At 39.4% G+C, this 22,634-nt stretch overlaps 1 protein-coding gene across 3 annotated transcripts in view; it reads right to left on the reverse strand.

The window, feature by feature from the left end:
• The window catches only part of Bmper (BMP binding endothelial regulator), a 235,952-nt gene that overhangs the window by 101,676 nt on the left and 111,642 nt on the right, over nt 1-22,634 (reverse strand). For all 3 annotated transcript variants that reach the window (XM_021722275.3, XM_005319188.4, XM_078039865.1), the window contains exon 7: nt 300-399. In XM_021722275.3, coding sequence (XP_021577950.1) covers nt 300-399 — 100 coding nt within the window. The remainder of the gene's footprint in view (nt 1-299; nt 400-22,634) is intronic.

A 22,634-nucleotide genomic window follows, 5' to 3' on the forward strand; every position in this document is an offset into this window, starting at 1 on the left:
ATTAAAGAGAGCTTCTTCAGTACTGTTCTCACCACATGGGACAATGTCCCAGGTGGTCTGGTGTACTGGGTTCCAGATATAAGGAAAGATAAGAGCAGCCTCTTTGGCAGCCTCAGATGAGAGCCAACCCCTGTTTACACCTTCTACTCAGGAGATTAGAAGGAGCCCTTGACTCTAACAAACCATGAACAAGACAACTTCAGAACCCCAATAACCCCAAATAACAATCTGTATCAATACTCAGTCGAAACTCTGGAAAAAAATTGCATTGTTTTTTTGACCTGAAAATAGTCACTCACCCAAACATTTGGGGCAGCACTGTCCTGGGGGTGTGTGACTAAGGTGCTGGGGACAAGAGAGAATGGGACAGACTTCTCTCACGCACTGTGTCCTGCCTCCCTAAGAAAAGAGAAAGAGAAAAAAAAGCACATTTAGAAAAGTCAGTGCATATAGATTGTACAACCAAGATATCTGGAGCAAGCCTAAGGCCCTTCCCTATTATTGGGTACCTGGGGTGACTGCTCAGGTCCATGTAATTCCTCCCAAGCATCCTTTTTTATCTTCTCCATAGGCTTTATGAAATATAGATGCAAAAAGACTGCCTCCCAAGAGATGATTCCAAATGGCATCACCTCCCCCAGCCCCGCCCACTACCACCTTTCTTCATTTTTTCCCTTCTCAAGACCAGCTTCTGGTGGGTCTAACAAACAAACCATCTCAGTATGCCTAGAATTGGAGACTGTCAGTCTTAAAACCAGGAAAATTTCATGCAAACCAAGATGAGTGGGCCACCCTAAAGGTCAGTACCCTTCTTACCACTCATTCCCCTGCAAGCAAAGGAACCCTCTGTATTTATTAAGCCTTTTCCTCCTCTTTCTGACTCCCAAATTTCTGCAGTTCCTGCAGACACCTTCCTGCAGGAAGACCTCACTGTCTGCCACAGCTTGAAGGTGTCACTGGGATGGCTCACTGAGGGTCCAACTAGAAGATGTGGCCAATCTGCTGAAAATTGATGGCTCTGAACATTGTTTAGTAGAACCATCTCCCTGGATTCCAGCTAATCAAATTTGTTTCCATTAACTGATGGTAAGGTTATGATGATTAATATTGGACATTGGACGAATGGAAAGAGCCTTAGAGGCCCATGGAAGAACTTTTCAAACCTTTGAATATGTTTCCTACTTTCTCATTCTCATTGTTGACCATTTCTGTTTCTCAGACCCTTTGCTTCTGACACCCCTTCTTTATCCTTGGCTTCCCTGCTTTCTCTGCCCAGAAGTATCTCTTCTTTCTCTGGAATGCAAGATGCATCCTTATGCCCTTCTTGTCCTTTAGAGGAGAACATGCTTTTCCAGCCTCAGCAAATTTTAACTGCTTATTCAGAAAGCTGGGGCAGAGAAAAAAAAATACTTTCCAGTTAATTTATATATAATTTATATATAACCTGCAAGGCTGATTGATACCTATTCCTTGCAATATGAATTACTATGAACTTCATTTATAAGTTTTCTTTTTTTAAGAAAATATGAAAATTAAGTAAACAAATTACAAGACTAATAGAATTTCAGTGGATTTGCTTGTCCAGGATTTGAGCTAGAAATCAAACTAGTGGACTTTCAGGTGTCCATTGTCATGAGTGGATAATTTATATCTCAGGGGACCTCAGGAAAAGAAGAACCTGAGGCTCAAAGAGCCTTAGGTCCATCAAGGGAACGACCCAACGTTAGACATTTCCTCACCCCTTCTGCATGAGTAGCAGGCATTAGCTTTGGCCTTGGGGATCCTATTCATTTCCATCCTGGCAAACTGCTGTCACCTCTGTTTCCGCTTTTGCTATTTTAATTACTAGTTTATTTTTTGGTGGTGAGGAATAAAAAAGAGAGGGCATGTTATATGTCTTTTTAAATATGTGTTATTTTGAAACCTCTTTAATGTTGGATTCTTCCCCAAACCAATAGAGAACATGTGAAAATACCACAAAAAGCTCATCTGTTGTTTTTACATTATTTCCCGATCAGCAGGAAGTCATTAAAAGTCTCCCCCAAATCCCAAGCTATTCTGAGATTTCTCACTCAACCCTACATGATCCTAAAGTTAAGGGCCTGTCATCAGACTTCAGAGGTGGGTGACCTGAATCTGGGCAAGCACCTGAGATGGGCTCAAGCTTATACATAAAACACAAAAGTCATATCTAGAGGGAGGACAGGATGGCGCTGCCCTTCACTTTTAATTTCAAAGAAATTCATCTGCAAGCAACTTCCTAAATCCTGAAGCTTCCAGCAACACAAGCTTGCCTGTGTGCTGGTTTCTCTTAGGTGTACAGAGAACACTTTCTTTTCACCCATGTATTCTGTTCTTGTTGGATCAGCATCTATTTTTCAAGCATATTTTAAAATTAAAATTTTGAAAAACATTGCATAATTGCAAAAGAGTTAACTTATCCAACACTTTGGAAAGCTGGCAAAAGAACATGTGTACTCCAGTAATTCTCCTTACCATGAGGTCAAAGAGCAAATTTTGCATACATAATACAACAGCAGTTTGTGTTTCCCAAGAGTCGTTAAAGTAACTTGAACTCCAATATGGGTTTGCTGGTTTAGTCAAGTTTTATTTTGTTTGGGTTGCAGTATTGTGGCACAGCCCAAGTCCCGAGGCAGCATTCCAATTAATGCCTCCAAAGAAAGTGCAAGCCCTTCCTAGGAACACAGTCACAGCTTACAACCTGCCTCTATGATTTCAACTCAGCAGGGACTCTGGTTAAACAGTCTGTGGCTATGCTGTGAACCCAGAGGGTTAAAATAACAGGAGTAAACATTTCTGGTTCTAAAAATGAACAAATTCCTACTGTAACCACACTAACTCAGGCTCTGTGAGATTGTCACAAGAGCTCTCTGATTGGCTTGTCTGACTCCACTCTCTTCCAGTAATCCCTCCTGGAATGTTCCATATGTCCAGGACTCCTTTCCAATATCTTCCTACCATTCCATTATCTTGTCAAATATTTCTTTGGGGCCATCATAATATGTTGGGGATATAGCAATAAATATAATACACAGAAATCACTCGCCTTAAAGGAACTTCCATTACCAGTGAGCACACCCCCTATTCCTGCTTAGCTTCAGACTCACAACTGCCTTCAGGATAAGGTTCAACCTGCTCAGGCTAAAAGTCAATGGAGTGGGGTGTAATAGTTGGTGTATGCACACCAAAATCTACTTCCTTTTTCTCTCACAGAGCTATACTACATTTCCCACACTCCCTTGCAGGTAAGTGTGACCCTATGACTGAGTTCTGATCAATGGGAGGTAGAAGGTACTAATATAACACACCCACAAGCCTACCCAATAGAAATTCTTCACACACAATCCTCCATGCTCTCATTTATTCTCTTAAGAGTTGACCTACTGAATGGAATAAAGAAAAGGCCTAGTTCCCTGGGTCACCCTATCGATATCTACCCTTCAAGATCCCTGTAATGAACTGAAATAAGCAAGAAATAAATTGTTTTTTGGTACTGAACAATATTCCTTTATTACATCATAAGTGTACTTTGTCAAGACACCCAATAATCTCTCCAATCTGCCTCCATCACAACTCCAACATAAAGTGAAGGCTCCAGAGTTATCTTATTTCTTTATTGCCCTCTAATACATCCCACCTTCCATCTTCTTTATACACACCTTTTTCCCCTCTGACCTCCATCACTGACCCCTATAAAAATTCTGCTTCATTCAAAGTCAATATCAAGAATCATTCCACCTGTGAAGTTTTCCTGAGCCCTTCATTTTCCTGGAACCTCAGTCGCTTTTCCGTATCACCTCCCTTTTCCTCTATTCCCCTGTGTATTGGACACATAACATAATTTTCGGTACACACATAAATGCTTAATCCTACAAGATGAAATTAGTTTTACCTCCCAGCTACACTGTCTTGAAGGCAAGAACCAGTCCTATCTGCCTCATATCCTTCAGGAGAGTCAAAGTTTAAAGAACACCTCAATAAAAACTTAGTGAATCAAAAGTGGAGCTATCACACACAATGAGCTCCAGAATCTGGTGTCTTCCAGACCTCTTTATAGAATGCTAAGGACATGGCTCTGGAGAGTCTGCATCCCAGATGTATCTTTGTATCTCCTTAGGGTTTGCACAGTCTCACCTTGCATTGTGCACATTTCAAGTACTACTAAACGTTGTGGATGCTGAGATGCCCAAAGCAACATTCAACTTCAAAATGTAAAACTGGTACAAGTCTGACCAACATAATTAAAAATCTAACATTTTATTAAATGTTCAAACATTGCATGATGGTTAAAATACATAGAGACAAACTATTCTTATCTGGTTGTCAAGTAAAAGAATGTGCTAGAAACTTTCATAATATTTGAGTGTTCTGATTTTCACTATTTTGCTTTTCCTTAGAAAGGCAAGTTTGTTCTCGAGCGAAGGTCATTTATTATAATTGCACATCCAAGTACTTCTCTTGACAGTAGCTGTTTTTAAAACAAAAGTCTGAAATCTATCTCCGGCGTATTTTCTGTGCTCTTATTTTGTTTTAGCTGATTCAGTCAAGTACACAATTGCTTTGTGTCAAAGTTTACCCTAGAGCAGCAATTTTGCTGCATAATAAAAATCTGTCTTCCTAAATAGTGTGATGAGTGCAAGATGCTAAAACCACAGCCATGTGCATGTGGAATGCTTCTCCAACCCCTGAGGACCCGCTGAGAATGAGGGCTGGAAACTGTCCTGTAGCATGAGACATGGCACTGATCCCTTGATCAGGATGCACAGCCTGGCTCCTAACAGGAGGCTGGGAGCAGAGTTGCTAAACAGTTACCAAAAAACTCTCTAGAATGTGGTGGAGCTGATTCATTGCTAAACAATGCTACAGGCTACCACATTCTAGAGAGATGTTTTCTTATGCCTAGTTGTTTTAAAAGAATAGAGTTCTTCGTTTATTCTGAGAAGATGGTAGGAAGAAGGGAGAGAGAGCCTGGAGGGGCTGTGTAGGAAAGAAATACATCTCAAGTGGGAAGGATTCCTGAGTGGCCCCTTATTCTTATATTACCACAACCAGAGGTTCAAAGCCGACTTGCGAGCAGAGCAACCACTCCAAATTAAAAATTGGGTCCAAAGAGAGTCACAAAAAGAAGTAGATATCCTTAGCCATTCTTCTTTTTGGCCTAGAACTTTATTTCACTAAACTTTCAGGGCATAACACTTATTTCCAGTCTTGTTACTTGGATTTTCCCATTCTTGACCAGCACAGAACAGAAAAAAAAAAACAAAAAACCCCTGCCAATCAAAGTGGGAAGTGAAGGAGGCCATTGAGCTGCTGATCTGAGGGAGCAGAAGTAGAGTGGCCAAGGGGACAGAAGACTCCCTAGGAACAGGAAGTGGATGTCAAGCCCAGGTTGTTGGAAGCCCTAGATACTTTTGTCATTTTAACAAGTCTCCCAGAGACCCTGTGTGCTGCCTATCCTCACCCCTAGAGTAGAAGCTGAGGCATTAAACCTTAGGAAACTTGCTCAGAAAACATGCCTCCCAAAAATTAAGTGGCAGGGTCAAAATGCAGATTCAGTCCTAACATCAAAGTGGAGTCCTTTCCATCAGTTATGGCCTCCCAATGGCTGCACAGTTTCTTAGGTGATAATAATATGAAGTATTATCAACTTGATGGTCAGAACTTCTTCCCCTTTGAGCCATTTATTATATCTTCCCATAGATTCTGGTTACAGCATTATATCTGCTGCTTAGATGCAAATGTTTAGATACAATGTAGTATCTACATTTTGTTACTTACTGAGATAAAAATCCAAATCATGCATTCACTTTATTTGCCCCTAGGGCTTTTTACTTGTCTCATTTTCCCTCCCACCCCCCTTCTTTTCTGTTCTTCCCTCTGAAATAAGATATTCCTAATGTAGAAATCTGAAAGTTGGAGGCTTTTCTCTGGGAGCCATTAAAGGTGATTATCATCCATCCCCATACCTAACTGATAACCCACCAACAAGGCCCTTTATCTCTTCTGCAATTCAATTGAAAGACTTTGCTTTTGAATCCACAAATAAGGATGCACCATGTTCATGCCTGAAAACCTGTAATGGTTCCTCGTTGCCATCAGGATTCCCAATCTAGCCTGGGTCAGAATAACTCATGGAGTTCTTGGAAAAGGATACATATGCACATATACCTGTGTGTGAATACACACACATATATTTTTTGTGTATATATATTATATATAAAACATATATATATATATATCAACTCTCTATATATAATATATAGAAAGATGAGAAAAAAGAGGAACAAATAAGTGCCACACCCATACACAGCCAAGTACTGCTTAACAAGGAGGACACATTGTGAGAAATAAATTATTCAGCAACATCCTTGCTGTTTGAACATCACTGAGTGTACTTAGACAAACTAAGATGGCTCCAATATCACTAGGCAATACATGGAGACCACCACGGTTGACCAAAATGTATTTACGATATACATAACAACATGCAATGACAGTGGGATATACTTGTGAATGCATATACCACTGTGGTGTAAGAATTTATGTGTAGGTATCAGATTTACCCATTAGATCAGTATTTCTCAAATTTCAAATTACTGACATTTGGGATCTGTTCATTTCTTGCTGAGGGGACTGTCCTATGCACTGCAAGATGTATAGCAGCATCCCTGATCCCTACCTGCTATGTACCAGTAGCATCCTTCATGCCCTGGTTGTAACAATCAAACATGCCTTCAGACATTGCCACATGTATCCTGGGGATTTGATTTCACTCCTAGATGAGAAGAGTACTAGACTAGTGTTTCCTCAAACCATCAACCAGGAGCATGCCTTTCTTTCTTTTTTTTTTTTTTTAAGAGAGAGAGAGAGAATTTTTTAAAAAATTATATATATATATTTAGTTTTCGGTGGACACAACATCTTTGTTTGTATGTGGTACTGAGGATCGAACCCAGGCTGCACACATGCCAGGCGAGCGCGCTACCGCTTGAGCCACATCCCCAGCCCAGGAACATGCATTTCTAACGTCTTTCAAATGTCCATGAGGATGCTGTCCAAGGCATTCTACTTTGCAGGACTCATTAGCAGGAGCTCCCAGCAATGAATTCCCATTAGCAGGAGCTCCCAGCAAGCAGGACTGAGGTTTGTGTATAATGTTAGTCCCCCCAGCAGTCGGCACACAGCATAGCTCCCAACATGTTCTTGAGACATGTGTTTTGAAGAATGAAGCCCATTTTCCATGGGGAGCACTTCCCACTGAGAGAAGAACCAGGCCCAGTCCACCTCTCTGGTGGCTGCAGGCATCTTTTCTTGGGGCTTGGGAAGGTAGGAGGTCAGGGAGAAGCAGGGTGAATTGGAGCTGTGAATAACGCAGAGTAGTAGAATTGTGCATTGAGACCACCACAGGCTTTATAATCTGTGCAGATCCTGGAAGCTTTCTGCCCTGAGAACCTGCATGTTATGGCTACATATGGGTTTCTGTTTCCAAGTGATAAAATAAAACTCAACTGTAATTTTACACACAGATAGCCAAACATGTCAGCAAAGCTCCACCAGCATGCCTATTTTGTCCCATAAAAATCTCAAACAAACAACAACCACTGAGAGGGACCCACTGGACCGACAAAAACAAAAACTCTTTTGTACACTTCATTACCTAGTCAGAGACCATGAGCCAGTGCTCCATCTCAAGAATCAAAGCCTGAAACAAATTCCTTTGACTTTTCCCATCAACCCCTGTTTCTAAGTCTAATTGTAGCGTTGTTTATATTGTTTTAGTTTCCTGTTGCTGCTCTAAAAAAATTACCATGAAAACTTAGTAAACTACTGTTTAAAACAGCATGCATTTATCAGCTTACAGTTCTAGAGATCAGAAGTCTGAATTTCACTTCACTGAGCAAAAATCAAGTTGTGGGCAGAACTATGTTCCTCATGGAGGCTGTGGGGGAGAATACATTTCCCTGCCTTTTGCAGATTCTAGAAGTAATCTTGCTTATTTGGCTCATGGCTCCTTCATCCCTATTCAAAGCCATTGGTGTAGCATCTTCAAATCTCCCTTGGCTCTGGCCCACCTGATATCACTTCATCTCTTTCTCTAACTGACGCTCTTGACTCCCTTTGATGAGGACTCTTGAAAGAAGGTTAACTCATATTGTCCAGGATGATATCTGCATGATAAATCCTTAACTTCATCACATCTGCAGAATGTTTATTTATTTATTTATTTATTTTTGGTACCAGGGATTGAACCCAAAGGCACTTACCCACTGAGCCACACCTCCAGCCCTTTTTTATTTTCATTTTGAGATGGGGTCTCACTAGGTTGGTTACAGCCTCACTAAATTGCTGAGGCTGGCTTTGAACCCACCATCCTCCTGCCTCAGCCTCCTGAGCCACTGAGATTACAGTGTACACCACCATGCCTGGCTATACATTCACAGGTCATAAGGATTAGGACATGGACATCTTGGGATTAAGGGGGTGTATTAGTCTGCCTACCACAATTAAGAAATGATATTTGATTCCTCCGTGTAGTCCCAGGTGTGATTCTCTCAGGATGAAGGCCACTATAACACACTAAAATAGTCTCCCCCTCACCGAAGAAGCTAATGATTGAAATGTTTTCGAGACAGGAAGATAGCCAAGAATCTCAGTGCAAATCCTGAAAAAAAAATTCAAGCCCACTCCTTAGTTGTCCTTCCTCCTATTAGAACTTGAACTTCAAGCCAGATAATCTGACTGTCTCATTTTATACACTCTCTTCTTACTGTTACAGGCAAATCATAAGTGCTGATGGACAGCGTCAAGAGTAAATTTTTTCAGACTGAATAAAGTAGGAAAACTGTCCTGGTAACCCACAGGCCTCTTTGAAGGCACTATGCCAGTCCTTCTGGTCAGTACTGACCCCTTAAATTGAAGCTCCCACTAAGCTGTAGGACTTGGCCAGTCTCACTTTGGCCCTGGCAGCGAGTCCTCAAGGGACCTCAATGTTCTCGCATGATCAGACAGATGGCTCCCAAAGAGTTTGACCATGTTCATCATATTCCAAGACTCTTGCCAAAACTGTAGGAAAATGCCTGTCCTGGTCTCAGCGGGTGGATTGTATGGCACATACTTCGTGCCCTGCGCCTGCTGAGACCACAGCCAGAAGCTGTCTTTCAACAACTTCCCAAGCCAGCTATGGAGACAGCGCTGGACCTCTAGTGCATACTGGGGCAAAGCCAAGGCCATAATTTTATGAAATAAATATGAGATTAAAAAATAAATAGGTGATAGACATGTCGTTACTTTTTATTCCATTGGTCTTATTTTCTAAATGTTGTTTAAGTATTACATTTAACTAAGTTTCATTTTTAAAGGTAAAAGTCCTTTCATCTTCCCCTTTGAACTCTCAATCATACCTCTTCCCTGTCACTTGGCTGAATGGCACGGGGCTTTGTTTATGTTTTTGTTTTGTAAAAGAAAATTTAGAAATGTATCCCCTTCTTGCAACCTGAGCTTTCCATCACAGATATGACTGAGTTCCTGTTTGAGGTGCATTCCAACTGGCTGTGGTTTTCCACATATAATTCACTCCTTTCTTGGTCAATTTTAGAAGCAGGAAGATAAGACCACCCCCTGGGACCAAGCTCAGATGATATTGCTGAATAAATACCCTGGGAACCAAAGGGTGAAGAGAAGCCCTGGGATCCGAATCGATTTGCCAGCCTTGGTTTGTTTGGTGTGTGGAAGCAAAGTGCCGAGGGACAGCTGGAACATAAGGGATCCACCCTGAGGAAGGTGACACCCCTTCTGGCCCATTAAGCAGAGGTGGGAGCTTGCTGATAAGGGTCCTGAGAGTCTGCCCTGCCATGCCAGCCAGCATGGGTGTTCCCTCTCCAAAACAATCAATATAAACAAACAAGTAAATCCACAAGAGAGCACCCTCCTGATATTTCAGATTCCCAGAGACCTTGCAGACCACCCTGGTAGTATGTTTCTCAATGCCACCCAGCCACCCAGCAAAAAAAAAAGGAGAAAGAGAGAGAAAGAGAGCAAAAGGAAAAAAAATTAAAAAGAGCCCTTTTCCTTTTTTTGTCATTTTTATCAAAGTTCAACCTTTCATCATCGTGTAAGTAGTCAGGGCTGTTACAAGTCTGCTGCTGACACATCAAACGCTCGATCTACAGTCTGGCCTGCTTCCAGGGAGATGAAAAGAACAATCATTCAGAACTCACACCTCCTATGAGTTATGAGCCACTCCTGAAAGGAAGGAAATAACACCACCGTGAAGGAGGAGGGATGTCTTCATGTTCCCCAGGCTGTCTAAGCCACAGCACCCAGCAAGCTGCTGTGCACTAAGCAAGATGCCACATGAAGGCCTCCGATGGGTCCAAAGTGTCTAGAAATACTGGGCGGTAAAGACAGAAACACAAGCATCAGCAGCCAACTGACCTTTAAGTTTGACCACCTAAAATAGTTCATCGGTACTTACTGCATTTTTACATATTGTTTTACTTCATCCCCATAGTGTTTCTTATAGGTGCATCGCTTACCCCCCAAACAAGGTGGAACATTCCCTGAGTGCAGAGGTCATGTTACTGTTCTGTCTTCCACAGTGCCTGGCTCCACAGAGAGACCATAGTAACATCTAAAGTATTTGGTTTCTGACCAAACACCTACTTGTTGGGTTGCCAGTTAAAGCTGAAAGTAATTCAAAAAAATGTGCATGCTCCAGTGAGGTTTCCTAAGTTACAAAAACATTGGTTGTCTTGAAATGAATTGCTCTTAACTAAGATATATCTAGACCCCCCTCATTATTTTGAGTAAATTATACTTTGAGGGTTTCCTAAGTATAGTAAGTCTGAAGACACTACTGAAAAATAAGATTACATTTAAACTTCATCTGAATTTTTGCAGGGCCACTGACTAGTCACAGCATTTTGGCTTTCATTCACCCATTAAACAAACATTTGAGTTTTTCTGCATCAGCCATCATGGCTTTTAAATAAAAAGTACCAAAATGTCTATTTAGTATGTATGATTATGTCAGTCTCTCTTTTGTATCAGGTGAAAATTTCCCAAAATTCTAAGAAAAATCTAAAATGCAAGTACAATGTCACGGAGCTCTACAATAAACACTCTGGCCTCCATGATTATGTCAGTCTCTCTTTTGTATCAGGTGAAAATTTCCCAAAATTCCAACAAAAATCTAAAATGCAAGCACCATGTCACGGAGCTCTACAATAAACACTCTGGCCTCCATCAAGGAATACAGGCCAGAGAGACTAGAAGTTTCTGGCACTATTCATTCAAACTAGCAGCACCTCTGGGTATTGGTCTTGTCAACCAATTTTAAGTTTGTGTTTTGAGATAATCAGGCTGCAACCCAATCTTGGCAAGCTCCTCTGGATGATTCTAAACGAGGCCAGATATGATCAAAGGAAAAGAAGTACACAGTTTGTTGGAAACAGCTGTGGTGGGGGGTCCCAGCTTGGTCCAAAGAGTGTTCTGACATGTCTGGGCAAGTCCAAGGAGGGGAGAGGTGCTTGTTGGTTTTTCCTGAGAGAAAATCCACCCTATGGGAAGAAGAGATGAAACATGACAGAATCACCTAGTGACTGAGCCTAGTTTCAGAAAGAAATTATCACAGATGGAACACATCTGTCACTCAAAATCATGCCATTTCCAGTATCATGGTTGCCTGGATCTCTGGTCCTGGATGAGAAAGAATGTTGAAAGAAAAACTCAAAAGAACTGTGTCACTAAGGCCTTTGTGGTACAAGCTCTACAGATCTGGGATTCCTATAACTGAGAAGAACCAACCAAAAGGAAAGTGATATTGATCTTTGCTTCCTCAACAGAGACCTCTCATTACTTTGTTACTTGAGGCCATCAGAATAGTAGTGACAGTGTGCAATCAATGATGGGCAAGCTGTGGCCATGCCAGGCTAAGAACAAAAGGTCCTAGGAAACTGGTAGTAATGCTGAGCAAGGAAACAATGACAGACAGAGGTGGTGGAAAATGAACTCTTTCCCAGCCCAGGGAAAGTGACAGCTCCTCTGTCAAGAATTCTGACTTTTGAGGAAGACACCATCTTCCTACAGAAGGATGGTTGATATCAATGCAGTTCAGCATGTACTAATATAAAACAGTATATATCCACGAGGCACAGGCAGATTCTCAGACAATGGACTCATTCATTAGCCAGGTGGGAAGAAAAAGTGCTTGACCTGTTGCAGAAACAATGAGCTATATTACATCAAGCTCCTCTTGGAATAATATTAAGACAGATTCAGAATGATCATCTTGAACATTGACCAGAAACTGCTTAGGAGAGTCCAGAAGGAAGTGGATGCTTCACTAAAACTGCTGCTGGCTAAAAAGATTGCTTAGAGCCAGGCATGAGATTTTGAGTGGACAATAGTTCCATAACTGTGACAACATGTTTGACAAACCTAAAGATCTTTTTCAAGATGGAGAACTGTAGGACTGGACAAGTTAAATTTTTAACTTCATTAAAAAGTACGGTAAGAAAGTTCTACATGAACAACACAATTAGTACCTTATTTCAGAAAATTATACAGAATGTAAAATCATTCTGGACAATTTTTTAAGACCATAGCTAGAAGGACAGAAGTTCAAGGACTTGCCAGGACTACTCTAAAAAGGACAATCTCCATGGTTCCTATGAAGGCAATGGAAGAAGACTGGAAACCAGCCTTTGGAGTTGTGAATGTTTCTACCTTTGAATAGAAATCAGAGGATGTCCAATCCACTCAAAGAACAGTCAAGGTTTCAGTGATTAATGGACCAGAGAAGTCCTTCAGAACACACCAGGGCTCTTATCAAATACAACATTGAAGGGGAAGATTCTTGGGGCAAATGTCCAGGACTAATTCAGAAATATCCACCAAGCCACTATGCAAGACTAACATGAGGATGATGGTGACATGATACTTTAAAAACAGGTAGATGAAGTGTAAGTTTACATATATGGCTGCACACCCAACCCTTTGACCAAGAAATCCAGAAAAAGTCACTTCTTAAATTGGTCAATGTTATTAGAGGGGGATTCAATAATCATTACTATGTTTAGTTATCAAGTTCAGAGAACTTACATAAACAAGTAATTCAATGTACATAATTAGCTCATGGTCAGGACATATGCTAAAATTCCAAATTAATTTGACCTTAACCATATGCAATAGCTAATAGTGAGCATTCGCCATGCATCAGGCCCTGAGTTAAAAGTTTTACTTCTATCTCATCTTTGCATAAAACTCAATGAGACAGTATACCTTCTTTCCCAATTCACAGATGAATAAATTAAAATTTAGAAAGTGTCAAGTCACTCTGGATCAAAGTAGTAAGGGATACAACCTGGGATCTGGAGGAAGTCTCAACTTCATGGGCTCATTTCTTTGAACCATGTAGGTTTCCAGTTTTTCTTCTTAATTTAGAATCTAGAACTGTTTCCCGCCTATATTGAATTTAAGGCACAGGTCTGCTCATGTCAAGAGGAATTAAGATTTCATAAATATTTTTAAATTCTTATTTTCCCTCAAGCTACTGATTCATCACCTACTATCTGGAATTTCACATTTCTGGATACTTTTACTTCTAGAAATCTAATAATACAGCAAATTTGGAGTTTTTGAGAGAATTCTGACATGAATATTTCATACCTAGTGCATGAAGTGAATGTCCTCTTCACAAAGATTCACATCTTTTTGCCCATAACACTGGACCACACACAGGACTTTCTTCAGATCACAGATTTGTTCAACCAGCCTTTGGAGTTGTGAATGTTTGAGAATAGAATCGTTTAAAAATTTTGCTGTGAACAATTTTAGCACAAACACTGCTCCTTTCATTTCCATGTTTTAAGAAAGCTTCTGCTTTTTCAAGTAAAAACCTTTAGACCCTCTGAGAAATATTGATTTTGAACCCTTATCCCCTTGTGGTTGCCCATTTTCCCACCCTGGCGTATGTTATTACTGATGTAGTGAGAGGAACCATTTTTCCAGCAGGACTGATTCAAGAGAATGAACCACTTGTGATTCCAAAGAAAGAGAGTACCAAGGAGGGTTTGGGGAAGATGGATCAAAACTTGAGCCTAGGGCTGGGATCACGGATCAGTGGTAGAACACTTGGCCTGCATGCATGAGGCACTGAGTTTGTTCCCCAGCACCACTTAAAAATAAACAAATAAATAAAGGTATTGTGTCCATCTACAACTAAAAAATACTTAAAAAAAATAAAAATAAGAATCTTGAGTCTGGACAAGTTAAAAGGCTCAGTAGATCATACCCTTTGTCCTAGCCTAACCAAAATACCTTCTTAAAACACAAACACAAAATAATCATTGCACAGTAATGTGCAATTATACACAATGAAGAGTATAATATAAATGTAACTGTATTTTTCATCTTAACAGTTTCTGGAGGGGAGATGGAGACCTTTTGTTTTGGAGTTTCATCCATAGTCCAGGAGCACACCTTATCAGATAGCTATTTATAACAAAAAAGTAATATACAGTTTCAATTGTACATTATAGTATAATGCATAATATAATCCTAAACACTAAAGGCCAAAGCCACCAAAATCTACACTTGTGAATATGCAGTACTTTCTTCAGATCACAAGTATGTTAACCAATCAGAACTAAGACTAATATGATCATTAACGAATGAATGAATGAGTGACCTTGGGCAATTCATTTTAATCTAAGTCTTGGTTATTTTATCTCAAACAAGGCTGCTATGAAATTTATGAATGTAAATCTGCTTAAATGGTTCCAAGCAGTGCTTGATCTATAAGAATTCTGGTTAAACTTTGTATAGCATTGTCCCTACCTCTACCTTCAGGCTAGCCAGTCAAAGTGGGTTTCACTGGCCAAGAGAACAAGGCTGTGAAAGGTACAGGGCTGTGGTGACTTTCCCTCTGCATTAGTTGGAGAACGTTTGTGTTTTCCTTGGCACCAAGAACACATGGGGTAGTCTTTAGGGTGCACAGTAGTGTATACATTGCCCATGTATTTGCATAAAGTTTCAAAGCACTTTCTTGACATATACAGTATGACAGCTGCTGTCACAATATATTTATATAAGTTCTACACAGGTTTTATAAAATAAACTTGCTAGTGTTTGTTTTCCTAAGGAGGTGTTTGTTTGGGGGGTGGGGATAATCATTTCATCTCACTATAGAAAGTAACACATCCTGACATGCTCCCTTTACCCAGGCCACAAATAGACTTGTGTTACCTATTAATATGTGAGGCAACCCCACAGGTATAGTAAGTCACTGTATTACCATTTTCTTTAAAATGCTTTTTCTGTTAAAAGAAGAAAAATCACTTTGAGGGGTGCAGTATTCACCATGCACTTGAGGCCCAGATGAAATAGATGGTGATGACCATTAGCACACAAAATCCTTCCAGCTAATCGTGATATCCCCAGCCTGGCTGTCCATTTTCCCACATGAAGGACTTAGCCAGACATGAAAGACAATGACAATTCCTTTTCAACATATGCCAACATTCACCTCAGTCTTCTTTTAGAGACATTAGAAGCTCAGAGAAATCACACCTTTCCATCAAAAATATCAGTGAATTTTACAACAATGATCTCCTACAGCATTTTATAACATAAAAGTTGATGGGGGTTCCATGACAAGACATCTACAAAGAAATGGATGTGGTTGGGGTAAATAAAGCTAAATAGATTTCTTTGTTGCATGACTGTTTTTAATCTGTTAATGGATATAGATATCCAATTGGAAAAATACAGGATATGGCGTTTCCCAAACCTAACTGAACACAGAAACTTTATCATGGCACATGAATATACTCTGCCACAATATAATAGGGAACACAATTTGAAAAATGCTGATTGACTTCAATTTACTTCTGTAGGTCAGTCCTAAGGATCTATAGCTATAGCGCCCTTCCTAATTGGGGCAATTCTTGGTGAAAATTTTTGTTAAACAAGTTTTTTATTTTCTTGAGTAATCAACTAACTGAGCAATCAATTCTATTCCCTAAAGCCTTTCTACCCATCCACAAACACTATTTAAATTCAATTTTAAATTATATTTTTCTAGATTCCAATTATGTTTTCTAAATGAGATTTTCATAATATTTGTTCTGTTTATTGTTGATTTGTTTGTTGATTGTTTCTTTGTTGGTTTTTTGTTGTTGTGTTGTAGGATACTGTCAATACAAGCTATGTCAGAGACTTCTACATCTTACTATAGAAAAAAGACTTCTAGGCTTCAACACAATCCTTTTACAATTCTATAAACCAGGTCACCCAACCAATGCCTGACATTTCTGGAATATTTATAAATCATACTATGAGAACTCTACCTCCCACATCCTCTGAAAACATAGCTGGCTACAAATTCCCCAGGCAGATTATGTGGGATATGTGGTTTCCATGCCTTTAAAGGGGGTATTTGTAGGATATGCCAAGGAATATTTCAACCTTGTCTTTCTCCTGAGTGTTTTTAGCCTAGCAAACTAGCCCCTCAATCCCTGACTCCTAGAGAGAGACCTCAAAATAGTGACATGCTGTAGATAAGTAATCCCTCATAGGATCCCCAGTAGGTGGTAATGGCGGAAACAAAGATCCAAGGAAAAGGTTTGTTTACTCCATGTAGCTCCCACTGGGTGGGACTCACAGGACCACCTGAGACTGGGCTATTTCAGGTCAAAGGAGCAGAGTAAACAGCATAAAACCACGCAGGAGCTTTGGGGATCAGGCAAGGACACAAAGCTAAGAGCAAGAAGGACCAGCTCCATTCACTGTGCCTCTTTCCAGCTTGGTGCTTTGAAGAGGCAGGGATGATGGAGCATGAGTTCACACCCATTTCTAGCCACTGATCCCCCTGATACTGAAATTTAAATTATATTTAGAAAATATGAGAAGTTTGAGGCAGCTCCCCCATTCATCTATTGTTGTTTTTAATTTATGACCTTCAAATTTGGCTCAACCTGTATAAATAATTTTATATGTGTAGTCAAGGTCTATATCCATTGTTACCACCATATCCTAGTACCTAGCATAATGTCTTTTTCTAACAACAACCACCAAAAAAAAAAAAAAAACCCACAAATTTTCACTGATAGACTGCAGTACCACTGGGCATTTTTATGTTCTGTAGTTGAAATTCTAGTGAGCACTTTTTATGAGTTTCCATAATTCACGCTTTATTGCCCATGTAATATTCCATGATGATGGTATTTTTCATGATGAACTCATAGTGACTTTTCCAAATGCTAATTCTGTCTTTAGATAAGCGTGGATTCAATATGAATTTAGATAAGAATTAGCCTCATCATTCTGGCTAAAAGCCATCTCCTCAGCCTGACTATCCTTCTCTCCACAGAGTTTGCCAATGGGAAACACAACGACAGTTTCTTTTCTTACACACAAGCTCCTCTCCTCCACTTCAGGTGGGTGGAGTCCACGGCTGGTGCCTCCTTCCAGGTGGGCAATGTTTATTTCGCAGAGAATCAAGACTGAGGGTCAGCAAAGATCTCATGGGCATTTCTGACAGACACATGGAAACCAAAGGAAAGTACCAATGCTAAGAAAACCAGTCACGGTTCCCTCATCTGTGCCATGCTCTGTGGAAATCATAGCTAAAACCAGTAGTTTTCAAACATTTTCATCTCAGAATCATTTTATACTTTTACAAATCATTGAAACTGCCAAAGGTGTTGATATGGGTTACATCTGTTGATATTACTATATTAGAAATTAAAAATTTTTAGAAATATATTCACTTTAAAATATCAAAAACTCATTAGATATTAATCTAAATAATCCATTTTATGAAAAATAGCTATCTTTTCCAAAACAAAAATGTGAGAAAAGTGTCAATATGAAGACATTGGGTTCTTCCATTTGCAAATCTCTGTAATGTCTGTCTTAATTGAAGACATTGAGTTCTTCCATTTGTTTCTTTCAGTTTACTGTATTGTGTTGTTTGGGGTGTAGTGTAGGAAGAAAATCTACCCTTACACAATTGTGTGATTACAAAATGAAGGATATGAATAGCCATTTCAATTGTGGATACTCTTCTTTGATATGATGCCCAAATTTTCAACACTCTTAAAAGTTGGTTGTAATACGGAGTACAAAACTACATCAATGAACTATCCTCTTACATTAAGATTCATTGCTCTATCTAATATTTTGAGTGGATATTCTATCCAAGCCTGAGGTTTTTGTAACACTATGCATGGGTCATTTGAAAAGTGTTAATTTAGGTAGCTCATAATTAAATATGAAAAAAATGCATTTATTAGTACCATCTCTTCAGAAAAGCCTTCATTAGAAAGCTGTCAAGTTCACAGTGCAGATAATTTTCCACAATTTAAGTTTTCACTTGACAGTTTATGACTTATCCCTAGTCATAAATTCTACTACTTGCTTTCCTTGAAGTGGCATGCTCATTTATTTTTTAATTTTTGAAAAGATATCTGACAAATATACCCAGTTCTGTGTAACTATTATGTGTCTGTCAAGTCATTCTTTCTGGTAAAATGTAATCCCATGAAAATAGTGATTAAGCTAGTTCACAATTCAAATAAACACAAATGCATTTCCCCACCCCCTAGATAGCAACAGGACTTCAACATGCAGCAGAACTTTTTTCTTTTTAATGCCCCATGTAAAAACAATGTATAGTCGAGGGTAAGATTTAATAAAAGCTAATAATTTTTAGCTTCATTGAGAACATTTTATGTGAAAATGACCACCTTTTTCTTTCTCTTTCTTTTGCTACTGAGAATACACAGTGTTGGAAAACACACTTTAATGTCACTATTTGACCTGTGCCCAGGTTCTAGCACTTTCATTCATCCTCTGAGCAAAAGTAAATAGCAAACGAGGCAAATAGTGTCTTAGTATTACGATAAAAATAGTTTTAACCTCACAGATCTCCTGAAATGGTTTTGGGGACTCCCAGGGGTCTGGGGACCACACTTTGAGAACCACTGATTTAAATGCTTTGACTTTTACATTCTTGAGGTCTACCTCCATGAAGTAATTCTCATAACTCTGATAAACAAACCCAAGTACAGCAGCACATTTGGGTCATAGAAATGAACTCTATGGTCCCACAGAAACACTGTACATCATCACTTAAATTGGCAAGTTCACTTAGCAGACTGCAATGCCATATGGGCTATGCAGTAAAAAAAAAAGGGGGGGGTCATCAACAGCCACCCACAAGGCCAGCCAGATATGGGCAATCAAAGCCAGAAAACACCAGTTTTGTTCCAGTAAAACTGTCAAGAATCCACATTACTCATTGACACTCATATTTTCAGGTATTCAGTAGGAAAAAAAAAAAAGAAAGAAAAAAAAGCAAACAAGTCTGTTGTTTGGGTAAAAAACAAAAAGTGGGCCTAAAAGGCAAGATTGAGAAAGAACAGATGCTTACATCTCTAGAGTTTGTACTTTTTCTCTAAAAACACATCTGTCATCAACTTCGACTTAGAAGACCAACAAAGCACTTTCATAAATAAACACAGTGGCCATTTTCATTTTAGTAACTGAATTCTTGTAATCAATCTGATGGCCCCAAGGAGTCAACTATTCCTTCTCCAATATGCTCCAGGCAGGATGTTCTCATAAGATGGTCATTGTCATAAGTAAATTGGGACCTAAAAGAATCAGACCTGGTATGCTGAAGTCAACAACATGGCCTTTCCAGTTGTTACTTAGAAGTTTTATCCAAAGAAGCAAATGAGAAGTTTCCATATTTCCCTTGTTCCAAAACCCATGTAATCCTTACACCAAGTTGATCCATGACAGAGAAATAATCCAACAGAGAACTCACAGTTCATAACAGATAAACATCTATGTTGTCTATAAAATTATCCTTTTGCCTCATTACCCTGACTCTCTCTGATCCTGTTTCCTCACCACCCATCCAAATCTCTCTACTCAGAGCTACAGCCCCTACCCAGTTCCCAGACTGATCAGGGCAGAAGAAAGGACTCAACCCTTCTACCCTCCTCTTAACTCCCCAGAGAGGCTTCATACTGAAGCACCCTTCCTATTTACTGGAGTGTCAAACCCAAAGTAGGGGGTCCAAGATTGTTTCTGAAACTCCACAAGCATTCTTGAATTTTTATCCAAAGACCTCCTGATAATGGGTATCAGCTTTCAGATCAGCTCATCACTCCTCTCTCTGCCTTCCAAAGCTCTCTGCAGCTGGACAAAATAATTAATAAATGCTGGTTCAGTTTCTAAACAAATGTGAAAGACTGACAAGCAGATTTAAAATACCCTGGCATCTCTATCTCCAGTGCTTTTCCTTTTAGGCACTAGAAACACACCAACACACTTGTGTGTCCCTTGCTACTCCCCAAATCTTGTTCATGGACAAACAAGCCTGGAACCTGAAATGAGCACTAGATGCTAATGGAGCCTCCCCATCTCTTCTCTCCCAGCCTGACTCATGTTTTCAGGCTGTATTTCTACCTCAGTCCCTTCTTCAATCACTGAGCATATATTATGCCTAGTATCCAGACTTAGGGTGGCTTCTCTCTCTGTCTCTGAACTGTAGGCTGAAGGGCACATCCTCCTTCTTGCCAGTATAACTTCTTAAAGAGGATGCATAAGCTCCTGCATGTATAAGCACCACGCACTCCTGATTCCCGGAAGTAGGCTCTGCCCTCCTGGGATCCTCAGCTTCATCTTGGGCCCCAAGCTCCAGCCATTTGCCTGGGTTGTGGAGATCTTACTCCTGTGTGCCTGCCCCAACATCTGGGTGAACCTCAACTTTTTGAACCTACCAACAACTTCCTCTCCAACAGCTGTACTTCCCAGACAAATATAAACATATTTAGAAATCTAAGGAAGCAATTCAGAACAATTTTTAGAAATTATAAGTCACTTGATTCAAAGGTCAAATTAAAATTTATGCTTTCCTTAGCAAACTCTCTTGGGGAGGGCACATTTACTATGTTTAGGGAGAAGCAAATGCTCATTTATAAACATCAATTAAATAATTACATGCAAATAATTTGTTTAGAATTTTGAAATTCATCTTTTCAATTCACTGAGGCAGAACCCCTGAGTCATTATTTATCAATTAATGCAACTGTATATCCTCCACAACTCTGGAAGTTATTATCTGACACCTTGAAAAGAATAAAGAGCCAAACCTAATGCCAGAGATTCTCTTATTTGTAGAAACTTTCTTCCTTGGACATGTGCATTAGAACTATCAGTTTCCTAAAAATACTTATCACATAAAAGCAAGCTGTTTCTGTAACTGCTACATCAAAATCTAAGTGTCTAGTCTGGGATTTTAATGAACACTGGCATATACTCAAGATTTATATTAGTGTTACTATCAGAATATGAAATCAGTATATGAGAGTCAGTAAATAGAGGAATATGCAAAACAGCTTACGAAATCCTCATTTACCACTATAGGAGTCTACAGGTAATATCTAAAACCGATGAGCCGAGAAAAAGTAGTACATGCATATTCTTGAATAAAATGGAGAAAGAAATCAGAAGAAACAGCTAAAAGCATTAGAATTGGTCACCTATAAGGAAAAAAATATAGAATGGGTATGGGTGAATGAGATACTATTGATTTTACTATTAACTTTTAACCCTATTTTTCTTTTGCTATGCACACATTAAATTTGAAAATGAAAATCAATCAAAAATAAAGAAGATAAAATACTCTATTATTCATTTTTCATTTATTCAAAATAACATTTCCATCCTATTTTTATTAAGCTATGGTAGGAAGATGGCACTTCTGGGGGGAAAAAAAGTAGGAATCAAGGGTAATCATTTTTTCAATTTTGGTTGAAAATTGCGTGCTTCATTAAATGAGTAAAGACATTTCACAGAAACATCCCTCTCGATAAAATGGGCAATCTCCTACTAAATCCCTACAAGTGATCCCAAATGAATTCTAAACACAATAATTTGGACCTCTTCAAATTTTTTGAGTGAGAACTGTATAATGTCTACAAAAATGTCACAGCATAAGCCATAATTCCATATTCTCTTGGAACCCTTAAAATTTCTCTTTTTTGTTTAGGTCCTCAGAAGACTGAGAGAAGATTTAGAAGTTTGACAAAAGATGTTGAAGTAGCAAGAAACATACTCAGGAAAGTAAAGACAGAAAGACGGAGAGAGGCAGAAACAGGAGAAATATGGGGGAAGGACAAATAACTAAGAGGCACTAATTCAATAGTTAACATCCCTCAGCTGCTGTAGCAGAGCTGCCACTCTACCAGCAAGTAAGCACACAAAGGATCACAATCTGATGACACCAGATCTATTTCCAATATGAAGTGTTTTAGTCAGCTTCACATCACTATAACAAAATGCCTGACACAGGCTACTTATGAAGTAAAGACAGGTTTATTTTGCCTCACAGTTCAAGTCCAAGATGAAGTGGACCCATCAGCTTGGGCCTCTCTCAAGGGCAGCATATCATGACAGAAGCTCATTGTCAGAGAGAATATTTACATTTTAAACAAGAGCAGACAGAGATAGACGATAGGCTCTCTCCCCACAGTTCCTTTTGGGGCATGCTCCCAGTGACCTAAAAATCTTCCATAAGGCCTCACCTCTTAAATGTC

The sequence above is a fragment of the Ictidomys tridecemlineatus genome, chromosome 2 (genome assembly GCF_052094955.1).
Source record: "Ictidomys tridecemlineatus isolate mIctTri1 chromosome 2, mIctTri1.hap1, whole genome shotgun sequence".
NCBI classification, from domain to species: domain Eukaryota; kingdom Metazoa; phylum Chordata; class Mammalia; order Rodentia; family Sciuridae; genus Ictidomys; species Ictidomys tridecemlineatus.